At 45.7% G+C, this 11,829-nt stretch overlaps 1 protein-coding gene across 1 annotated transcript; it reads left to right on the top strand.

The window, feature by feature from the left end:
- The first annotated feature begins 6,871 nt into the window (after nt 1-6,871).
- LOC109767256 (uncharacterized) lies at nt 6,872-10,107 on the top strand. Its single transcript, XM_020326020.4, has 9 exons — nt 6,872-6,924; nt 7,670-7,792; nt 7,885-8,079; nt 8,166-8,339; nt 8,425-8,802; nt 8,893-9,057; nt 9,150-9,212; nt 9,308-9,420; nt 9,941-10,107. The coding sequence occupies exons 2-8, from the start codon at nt 7,691-7,693 to the stop codon at nt 9,416-9,418; spliced, it is 1,188 nt and encodes a 395-aa protein (XP_020181609.3). The 5' UTR covers nt 6,872-6,924; nt 7,670-7,690; the 3' UTR covers nt 9,419-9,420; nt 9,941-10,107.
- The last annotated feature ends 1,722 nt before the right edge of the window (nt 10,108-11,829 follow it).

Genomic DNA, 11,829 nt, shown 5'->3' with positions numbered 1-11,829 from the left:
CTCTTTGCCATCTGCCAGCTGATGGCAAAGAATCTTTTCCGTCTGCTGGCAGACGGCAAAGAAGTGGATGGGCCCAGTGGATGACGGCGCTGTAACGACCCTCTAGCCCCACCTCTTTGCCATCTGCCAGCGGACGGCAAAGATTCTTTGCCATCTGCTGGCTGATGGCAAAGAGGTGGGCCTTTGCCATGTGCTGGCTGATGGCAAAGAGGGGGACTATCTCTCTCCTTGCTAAAAAAAGCAAAGACTGGAAAATTAAAGAAAAGAAAACCCCCATCCTCCCTAAAAAAACCGCCGCCATCACCGTGCCCACTCCCGTGCGCGCTAGATAGGGTTCCCCGCCGCCATCACCGGTCGCCGCCGCCCTCACCGGTCGCCGCCGCCGTCGGATTCCCCTACATGGCCGGAGTATAGGCCATCCCGCCGGTCCATTCCTGCCCCACCGCGAGGGAGGAGACCGACCGGTTGCGCCTCCCCGCCGGGCGCCGCCCGCCACCCCAAGGATCAAGGCCGGCCGCGGCGGTCCCCGTCGATCGCCGCTCCGGATCCAGGCCGCCCACCGCCCCGTCCCGAGCGATGCTCCCAAGCTAGGAGCGGCACCAGGACGACCACGCCCCCGAAGCCTAAACTGCAAGGTGAGCTCGTCCTCTGCTTCTTTCATGTCCACGGCTTCTGTCCTGTCCCCCAATTGTCACTGTTCTTCCTTTTGCATTACACTCTAAGATCACTATAAAATTGCATTGAGATTGCACTAGAAATTCCCTGAACTTACAGTGTAATTACAACATAAATACCCTTAAATTGCAGTGTAACTAGCCCTGAAATTACACTGTAATTGGCTATGTGATGTACCTGAAATCACACTAAAAATCCCAGTGATTTACGGAGTGATTATACCCCTGAAAAATACACTATAACTACCACAGAAATTACACTTTAATTACAGTAAAAATTAGGAGTGTGATTGCCCTGAAAATTATAGTGTAATTAACCCTGAAATTACAGTGTAAATGTTGTAATTGAACTGTAGTTACACTGGAAAATGCATTGTGATTACAATGTAATTACCCCTGAGTTTACACTGTAATAGAACTGTAATTACACTGTAAATCCTATGAATGTTCACTAGGTTTCAGAGACGAAATAAAACCAAATCTAAGATCATGGAAACAATCAGAGGGAAAACAGGAAAAAAAAGGAAGAAGTAGTAGAAACAAGACCATGGCAAGCCTACAAATGGGGACCATGAGATGCCTGCAAAAGGAAGAACAACATATACTAGAGAAAGAAAGCAAAGGAAAAACAGAGAAGAGAAAGTTAAAGAGATGAAGCATTCAAAGAGGAAATGAAGTACTCTACCAGATGAGAGTAAAGTCAATAAGAAACGATTGAGTCTTAATTTGAGAGAAAGCATTGGTGATACTTATTTTGCTATTACCAAATTTCCAGTGCTTTTATTTTGTTGTTAGCTGCAAATGAAAGAAGTACATAAAGATATATGATGCCAAGATGAAAAAATACCAGTACATAAAGAACAACATATACCAGTGCTACTTAATTACAGTCTACATCTCTGTTAGTGCACTACAAAACCACTATAAAAAACCACTAGCCACCTAGAGAAGATTTCAATGCTTATAATGCACATCCAGTATGAGTTCCAAATCCATCTAAGAGGATTTCCACTAAGAAATGGGGAAGAATCGTATATCAAGCTACACACTCAAGGATGCGAAAACTAGGATACAAAAAAGAGAAAGGGCATGGGTTATAAATAGGAAAAACATTGCAAGCCCACTAAGATTTTTGTTTTGAAACATACACTTATAATTACACTGTAAATACATTGATAAATACATTGAAAGTCTAATATGAATTACACTGTAAATCAACTAGCAATGACACTGGAAGTCCACTCACAAATACACTGTAAATCCACTCGCAGTTACACTGTAAATCCAGTCGCAAAAAACACTGTAAATCCACTATAATTAACTCACAAATACACTATAAATCTAAGGCAGAAATACATTGTAAATCCAAAAAATGAATTACACTGCAACCCACTGAGAATTAAAGTGTAAAACAACCGGGATTACGCTGTAAAATCTACTATCTAACCACTAGAAAATCACACTGTAAAATACGCTTAGTTGCACTGAAAATCCACTATGGACTACACAGTAAATCTTTGTACATCCAAATAGGAAGTACATTGTAAATGAAACACCAGAGATCAGGGTGACAAATACACCCAGTAAGTTCGATTTCTCTCAATATAGCATACTGCTACAACTAAACAAGCCAGCCTATGATTAACAACCGGCCGAACTTGAACAACAAACCAATTACGAGTTAAGAGTTAAGTCATATATTTTCCGATTTTGTTATGAAAAACATCATACATATTTGTGTTGATCGGGTGGATTTAAATGTGCAGTTGTTTCGTCGCTGCAAGGGTCTGGTGTTCGACGACCTCCCCGTGCGTTCAACGAGCTCTGCCCCGGCGTTCGTGGGTGAGCACAAATGACATCTCCTCCCCCAATCATTTGTTATGTTCCGGTCTTCGTGCCGATGAAAAATGCTAGTTGTAGGTAGATTGAATCATCAGTATGCGTGACCACTATGCGTCTCCCGTTCGAAAGGGTTACATCTATAAATATGCATGTATTTGCATATTTATAACCGTGATTCTTTCGAATTGTCCAACGTTATCCATGGACAGCCCGAGTATGTGTAGATTGGGTTCGTTTTCCCATATGCTCCGCTCTGGATCCGATGCAGAATTTCGTCAGCGCCTCCCTGTTGTTCTCCGGGTACACATCCTCTTTGTTTATTGTGGAGACGTGTATCAGGAGAACAGTGGGGAGGTGCTGCCGAAATTTTGCATCAGATCCAGAGTAGAGCATGGGAAAACGAACCCAATCTACACATACTCGGTTGGGATTAGGACCTATCTTTACCTATTAGCGTCTAGGTTGCATGGACGTAATAAAACTGACAAACTCTATTAACTGATGAATATGGTTTGCTGAATTATGTATATATTTCTTGTGTGTCCAGTAGCTAGGCAAGATGAGTGATCGTGCGTGGATGTACACCGGTCACACTAGTCAGAAAGACATAACCCATGAATGGATAACAAAAACCAAGGGGTTTGTGAGAGTCGCATTTGCAAATGGACAGATCCAATCCTGGTGCCCCTGTGTCGAGTGCGACAACTATCATAAGAGGTCAGAGTTTGAAATGATCAAACACCTGAAGAAGTGGGGTTTTACGCCTAATTATACGGTCTGGACATTTCATGGTGAGTCTGCCCAACGTGCCAGAGCTGAGGAGGGCCGTCGTCCCACCGACGAGCATGGTACCGGGATGGAAGAGATGGTGGAAGACATTTTTGATGCTTGGGATTCGGATGATGAGATGGAGGAATCTGCAAAGGCCTTCAATGATATGTTGGAGTCTTCAAAACGTCCTCTCCACGAGCACACTGAGCTTTGTCAGCTGGATGCCATCGCACAAGTAATGGCTCTAAAGGCTCAATTCAACTTGGGCAGAGAATGCTACGACGCGATGATGACACTATTTGGACGCATTCTACCCAAAGGCCATGTAATGCCTGCAAACCTGTACCAGTCGGACAAAATCCTCCGTGTACTTAAGATGCCCTATGAGAAGATAGATGCCTGTGAGAAAGGATGTGCCTTATTTAGGCTTGAGTATGCGGACTTGAAGTATTGTCCCGTTTGCCAATCTTCCAGGTATGTTGTGGTAGACAACGGTATGGGTGAGACGAGTCAGACAAAAATCCCAGTTAATGTTCTTCGGTATATGCCAATCATACCAAGACTTCAACGTCTTTTCATGGTTGAAGAGACGGCTAGACAGATGACATGGCACAAATTGGGCAAAAGAACCGAACTGGATGCAGATGGGGAGCCGACGTTGGTACACACATCAGACGGTGTTGCGTGGAAGCGCTTCGATGCAATACATCATGCTAAAGCGGCAGATCCAAGGCATCCTCGAATCGCCGTAAGCACGGATGGGTTCAACGTGTTTGGTATGATGGCAGCCTAATACAGCTGTTGGCCTGTATTTGTCATTCCACTCAATCTCCCTCCCGGACAGATTATGCAAAGAAAGAACATTTTCCTAACATTGATAATTCCGGGGCCCAACTATCCGGGGAAGAGTATGAATGTGTACATGCAGCCACTTAAGGATGAATTGCAAGAAGCTTGGGATAATGGGATCAAGACATACGACGCCGCTACAAAAAAAACTTCCTAATGCGTGTGTGGTACATGTACTCGATGCATGACTTGCCGGCGTATGCGCTATTCGTTGGCTGGTGTGTGCATGGTAGGTTCCCGTGACCCACATGCAAGGCAGCTCTTGAGTTTTGTCGGTTGCAGGCGGGTGGCAAGTTTTCTTGCTTCGACATGCATAGACAGTTCCTGGATCCTCGTCATAAGTTCAGAAAAGACAAGAAGAACTTCATCAAAGGTAGAGTTGTCAAAAACTCTGCACCACCTGCGTTGACAGGCCAACAGACCCTAGATCAGTTAAACGCTCTCGAGCCAGATCCAGAGCGTCCAGGGTATTTCAAGGGGTATAATTCGGAACACGCCTGGACTCACAAGACATGCTTGTGGGATCTGCCTTACTTTAAAGACCTCCTTTGCCCACACAACATCGACGTGATGCACACTGAAAAGAATGTCGGCGAGGCCCTCTTTGGTACATTGTTCGGCATAGAGGGGAAAACAAAGGATAATCCTAAGGCTAGAGTCGATCAGGAGGCTCTATGTGATAGACCGCTACAAAACATGCGACAACCGAAAGGAAAGAAGAACTGGGCAAAGCCAAAGGCATGGTTCAATCTTGGAAGGCCAGATATGAGGGAAATGATCCTGTGGGTGAAAAAGGAGTTGATGTTCCCCGATGGGTATGCAGCGAATCTAAAAAGGGGAGCGAGCCTTGAAAAATTGAAAATATTTGGTCTTAAGAGTCATTATTGGCACATATGGCTTGAGCGGGTAATGCCGGTGATGTTGCATGGCTTTATCCCTGAGGATGAATGGCTAGTATTGGCAGAGCTGAGCTATTTCTTCCGTGTTCTTTGTGCGAAAGAAATATCGCCTCGCTTGCTAGAAGAACTGGAAGAGTTGGCGCCGGAGTTGATCTGCAAGTTAGAGAAGATCTTTCCACCGGGCTTCTTTCATCCAATGCAGCATTTGATTTTGCATCTCCCGACCGAGGCACGATTGGGGGGGCCCATGCAGAATCGTTGGTGCTACGCAACTGAGAGGATGCAGAAGACACTTCGAGCAAAATGTAAAAATAAACATCGAATTGAAGCATCGATGGCCGAGGCATTCATTAAGGAGGCGGCAAACTTCGTGACAGCACACTATGACGCCAAAAATCATCATTTGCATAATCCGAAGCCTCGGTACAATGCTGGCGACCATAAAAAGGGTGGGTCTAACCTCAGCCTATTCAAAGGGAAGCTCGCACCAGCCGGTGCTTATACTCCCTTATTGTTGGATGTCGACGAATGGCGGACCATTACATTGTATATCTTGAACAATCTAACAGAAGTTCGGCCGTACATCGAGTAAGCTCTCGGTACATTGTTTCGCAACCTCTAATTCCTTTGAACTGCTCTTATTCCCGGATATTTGATACAGTCGATACGTCGCCAAATTCTTGTATGGAGCGGTGATCCAAAAGGATTCCGTCGAAGAGTATGAGCTTCAGGCAATGCATGGACGCGGCTATCCCGGTTTCATCTCTTGGTTCAAACAAACGGTAATTTCCATTAGACCATTTCATTTCTTCGTCTATTTTCCGGCTAATGCAACAATCATTTTGTATTAAACTTGTAGGCTAGTTCAGAGTCTATGGACGCCGAATTGAGACAAGTCGCTAATGGTTTTGACTATAAGGTCCGTTCATTTGACAAATACGACATCAACGGGTATCGCTTTCGTACCTATGGTAAAGAGCTATCTATGGCCGACCAAAAGTCTACAAATTGTTGTGTCTTTGCTATCGGCGAAGGAGATACCGAGTATTATGGAAGAGTTGAAGCAATTTATGAACTTCTATTCTATGGTGCAAACCCACCGAACGTCGTAGTCTTCAAATGTTATTGGTTCCAGCCAAAGGAGACTAGAAGGACTCATGAACATATAGGGCTAGTCAAAATCAAACAAAGCACCCATTTGGATGTTCCCGATGTCTATATTACGGCTCAACAGGCAACCCAAGTTTTCTATCTACCGTGGGCCTGCCAAAGTGATCCAAATCTCAATGGTGGGATGTCGTTTGTGAAGTGCCACCACATGTTAGACCACCTCCCCCCAATGAAGAGGATTATGAACCTCACATTAACCCAGACACATATGAAGGAGAGTTCTTCCAAGAAACACGTCTTTCCAAAAAACGTTTCAAGAACCGCTCTACTTCACCCTAGAACATTGAAGTAGACAGCGACAGTGAATCCGAGCATGAGCCGGAACAAGAAGAGCTGGAACAACAAGTGCCGGAACAAGAAGAGGTTACTGCTGCGGATGACCTGTCAATGCTTGACCGGTTACGTAAAGGAGGCCTTCCACATGTTGATGCATTTATTGATGATGATGATGAGCACGTCATTACTGATAGTGATGATGATGATGCATTTATTGACCCCGAAGCATATATAGACGATGAAGATTAATATTATAGTTCATGCTAGGTATTCCATTTTTTATGTTCATGATGATGATACACTTAAATTATATACATATTATTATTCATGTTAGGTATTCTTTTTTTATGTTGTACTAATTTCGTTTACTCTTTGTCATTGCAGGTGTTGACAGATGGTGGGCATGGGTCGAGAGCGCTCTGAGGCTCCTTCCTCGGCGCGTGGTGGTAGGGGTCGTTCCATTCCACCTCAGACCCTCTGGAGAGCGCTAGATCTCAGTATGCAGACACCACCGGCGGTCGCTTCTTCTTTGGCCAGGAGAGGTCGGCGGGGGAAGAAGAAGGAGAATGCTAGTAGAGGTGGACGTGGTAGCGGGAGAGGTAGGAAGGCTGCCACTATGCCTTCCTCGCCGCCACCCTCACCTGATTCACCTGACCACAGGACTTCTCCGTCTGAGATGGAGCCGCCTGAGGTGGACCCGTCTCGGACCCCGGTCCACGAGCCTCAGGCCGACGAGCCTCGGGCCGACGAGCCTTCGCCCCACGAGACTCCGGTCCCAGAGGCTCCGTCCCACGAGACTCTGGATCAGGCTACGTCACAGCCGAACCGATTGGGGGAATGGCCGGAGTCGAGTGGCCATGCTGATGGTGACAAGGGTGGCTATAGTTCTGATAGCTATAGTGAGAGTGAGCTGGTTGAGGGGGGCAATGTCTACCAGCGTGGTGGTACAAAGCTACCGCCCACCCCGGCGACCCCTGACCAGAGGTGGTTGATTACGCCTGATGGGGAGAAGTAAGTGCATTTACTCTTTTTTAACCTTTTGCCTTCATGTTTCTTCGAATATCTAATGCGTTAGCCTTGTCATACTGCAGGTCTTGGAAGCACGGTCGTGGTGTCCGCAGGCCCAACACAGTCCTTGGTGTGATTTGTCGCCAGAGCTTCCCGGGATGGGTCACGTTGCCCGGTGAGGGCCAGGTTCCAGAGCTAGGAATGACCTGGGAGCACTACTTGGCAGCCCCGGCCCCGCCGGGGGAGAGGATCGGCGGTGTTGAGTGCCACACGGTGGCCGACGTTGTGATCCTGACGTTTTGGGTAATTTTTCCTCTCTCGTCTATGTTGTGTTTTCTTGTTTGATTGGCAACCCTAGTGATTGTACGGATCCGTGTTTTCTTGTTTGATTGCAGACCTTTTACAGGTGTGCTGAGGGACAGGAGGAGGCCGCGACTCGGGTTATCGAAGCCGAGTGCAGGCGGCTACTTCAAAACTGGCGGAACGGGGCTCGGACGCAGGCTACTCGAGACTACTTCACCTCGATTGGTATTAGGATGTCCAAGTCGAAGTGCCGCACAAAGTATCTGAGTAAGGAGAAGTACATGAAGGTAATTACCTATTCTTAAGGCCTTGTATTTAGTTTCCTTGATTTGATTCATAGGCGTAGCGCTCAAATTTCTCTTACTTAACTTAGGTGCCCCCGAGATGGGGTGTGGATAGGCTGGATTGTTGGGAGGCGTTGGTGGATGAGTGGTGCTCTCCCCAATGGCTATCCACCCACAACAATGCAAAGGATCGGCGTGGCAAAATGAGCGGTGTGCCACACCATCAAGGCAGCGTCAACCTATATCAGTACGGGGATAACTGGGTATGTGGTTTGCTTCATGATTCATACAAATTCAGTCTTCATGCTAGCTTGAGCCCTTAACTAATACTTTGTTCCTCTCTTTTAGGTGCGGCACAACGAGACGGATGTGCCAGAGCTGTTCGACCTCTATTCCATGGCCCATAGTGCCCCGTATAAGAAGGCCAAGGCATTCTCTGAGTCTGATCTTGATGATCCAAAGAACTTCACCAACCGCGCCTCCCACAACAAGCTCGTGAGGTATAGAGACGAGGGGAAGGCGAGGAAAGGGCCGGACTTTAACCCGAGCCAGCCTATTGATCTAGAGCTGGTGATGATATCTGGTGGCGGGAGGAACCCTGGCTTGTTAGCCATTGGGGATGGACTGATACGTTGTACTAGCACTCTCCCGCAGATCAAGAGGCGCCAGACGAGCTCCGATCCTGAGATAAGACCTCGTCCACGGCCAATGGATCTTGAAATCAAGGTTAGTTATACAGAATCAGATACTTTTCCTCCATTACATTATGTGTGCGGCCGTCGATGATTACAATGCTAAAGAGGAGTGGTGTTGCAGGCTGCTATTGAGGAAGAGAGAGCAAAGACCCAGGAGCTTCTGGCGGAGGAAAGGAGGCATGCGGCGGAGAGGGAGAGGGAGATTGAGGAGAGGACGGCTAGGCTTTTGGAGGAGGAGAGGAACCGGAACGACTTGGCTAACCGGGCCATATACGAGCTCTTCGCGGTAAGTTTCTTCTGCATATTAGCTAAATCATGCATGCAATGTTCCTTTCATTAGTAACTAATATGACTGACTCGTCAAAAGCAAATGTGCAGTCCATGTGCGAGAAGAACGGTCAGACCCCTCCGCCGATGCCAGTCATTGCTCCGGCGGACACTGTGAGTTTCATTTGAATGGACATTACTTATTAGTCTTCACATTTGAGTTGCATCATGCTAACGAGACATTGCAAATGATCTTTAATTTGGTGCAGCATAACTCCCGACAAGCATCGACGTCTGCCATTGGCGCGAGCAAGAACCCCGATCCTCCTCCGTCTGCCACAACCACGAGCAAGAACCACGATCCTTCACCTACGGGTTGACGGTAAGTTTTGCCTAGTGCTTTGCTTAATTAGCTCCAAAATGACCTATTTAACCTAGGATAGCTTTAAAATGACCTATACTTAGCATTTTTTCCTCCACAATGACTTAATATGCTTAGCTAGCTCAAAATTGACCTATTTAACCTAGGATAGCTCTAAAATGACCTATACTTAGCATTTTTTCCTCCAAATGACTTAATATGCTTAGCTAGCTCTAGAATGACATAATATGCTTACAAAATGACATATTTTAGTTCCGAAATGACTTCATATGCTTAGCTAGCTCCAAAATGACATAATAAACTTATTAGTTCCAAAATGACCTTACTTAGCATTTTTTACACCAAAATGACTTAGTATGCTTAGCTAGCTCAAAAATGACATAATAACCATACTTAGCTCCAAAATGATCTATTTTACAGATATAAGTTGCATCATAATAATCTTCACATTTTAGTTGCATCATAATAATCTTCTTCTTCTAGTCTTCTTCTTCTAACTTTCTTCTTTCCCATTTTGTAGATTTGCTTCAGATCACAGAAGCTTGGGTTGATGGAGTGCTTGTCTTTAGTGTTTGTTTTGACTTTGTGAAACTTGCTACCTATGATGAAACTATGTATATGTATGGATGAAACTTGCTACTATTGGTAACATGTGTTGGATATATTTGCGTTCATGACTATTGGTAATATGTGTTGAATATGCTATATTGGTCATATATATATATATATATATATATATATATATATATATATCTATGTTTGATTTTCTGTGAAAATGAATTGATATAAGAAAAAACAAAATTAAATGAGGCAATATAGGCACTTTGCCATCTGCTGGCAGATGGCAAAGAGCTTTGCCATCGGCAAAGAGGCCACGTGGCAGCAACGTGTGAAGCGCTCGTCTGGCCTATTTCTTCTCTTTGCCATCCGCCAGCATATGGCAAAGAGCCTGCAGCCTTTGCCATGAGCTGGCGGATGGCAAAGAGCCTGCAGCCTTTGCCATCAGCTGGCAGATGGCAAAGATCCTGCAGCCTTTGCCATCAGCGGGCAGATGGCAAAGAGCCTGCAGCCTTTGCCATCTGCTGGCGGATGGCAAAGCACGCCGTTAGCCTCCTAACGTGGATAACCCCGTTCCTCAGGCTTTGCCATCGGCCAGCTGATGGCAAAGGCTACAAGCTCTTTGCCATCTGCCAGCAGACGGCAAAGAAGCCTTTACTAGAGTTTATTCAGCCAGCCGTTTGCCATCTGCTGGCAGATGGCAAAGCCCTTTGCCATCAGCTGTCCGTGCCTTTGCCATCTGCCATGGCAGATGGCAAAGTGCCTGATTCCAGTAGTGTATAATGGAAGTTACTTGCTTGTTTGCCATGTTCAACCTACCTTGCAGTAGTGTGCATGCTTAGGATTTATGCTTATCTTGTTGTTATCTGCTTTATCCTGCTTTATGGGTAGTTGTTAACCTGGCTCAGATACACTCTTTTATATCTATTATGTTATGAAATATTCTAGTAAGGTAGAAAAGAAATGGTATGAGGCCAAGTTTGAGCACCTGGTGTTTTGTTGCACTCGGGCCAACCCGAGACTCGAGTTCTTGTGGTATTTATCCAAGACTAAGCACACTAATCACTCGTGGGAGGCTTTATGGGGGGGCTCTTGACTAGTACCTGAAACCCAGAATTGTCTAGGGGGCACACTTTAGTTTGGTCTTTCCAGTTGGCATACACATATAATCATGTTGTTGCAGGTATTGAGAAGATGGTTTCTGGAGATGTTACCTTTTCTTTGGGGGAAGATATCATATATGGCTCTGGCCGACCCCTATGCTTACATACATATAGGGATTGCGGAGTAGCCGGTAGTTGCCTATATGGCTCTAGCCTACCTTAGCCCTTCGCACATTGGTTGGGTCTGACTCAGGGCTACAGTTGGACTCTTGATTCGAGTATGACTTAGTTAGGTGGCTGCTTATGTTTGTTTTGCAGCGTAGGGGAAGTTGTCATAGTCAACCAGAACATAGTCGGTACATGGCATATAATGTGCTTAGCTTTCCTTTCAGGGATGGTCGAGTGTGTATATGGTGCACCCCTGCGGGGATAAATCTATTTGAATAGTTGTGTCCGTGGTCATGGATGACTGGTGATGTTGCATGGATTCATAGAACAACTTCAACCTTAATTGCTAAATTTGCACACCCTTTTACTTTGTTTGTTGATAGGCCTTAACACCACTTCAAATATGTGAGTGCCTCTGGGATTCTTCCTCGTGGGTGATGGGAAGGGGAATGCAGGGCTGTGTTATGATTTGATGGTAGGATATATGCTTAGATGTGCATGCAACTCGCTTAGGCGCCACCCGTCAAGGTGGACTTGTTGGGTTCTGTCGTGCGGTGATTAGACTAGATGGTTCTTCTCA

This window comes from Aegilops tauschii, chromosome 2, assembly GCF_002575655.3.
Source record: "Aegilops tauschii subsp. strangulata cultivar AL8/78 chromosome 2, Aet v6.0, whole genome shotgun sequence".
Classification (NCBI taxonomy): Eukaryota; Viridiplantae; Streptophyta; class Magnoliopsida; order Poales; family Poaceae; genus Aegilops; species Aegilops tauschii.
The sequence above is the reverse complement of the archived record's forward strand: the minus strand, read 5'-3'. Positions and strand labels throughout refer to the sequence as shown.

What these genes read in the sequence shown, in the direction of transcription:
- LOC109767256 (XM_020326020.4), top strand. Translation starts at nt 7,691, where the DNA reads ATGACCTGGGAGCACTACTTGGCAGCCCCGGCCCCGCCGGGGGAGAGG. An exon ending in TTGTGATCCTGACGTTTTGG is followed by an intron (nt 7,793 to 7,884) that starts GTAATTTTTCCT and finishes GTTTGATTGCAG; the next exon opens with ACCTTTTACAGGTGTGCTGA. An exon ending in ATCAGTACGGGGATAACTGG is followed by an intron (nt 8,340 to 8,424) that starts GTATGTGGTTTG and finishes CCTCTCTTTTAG; the next exon opens with GTGCGGCACAACGAGACGGA.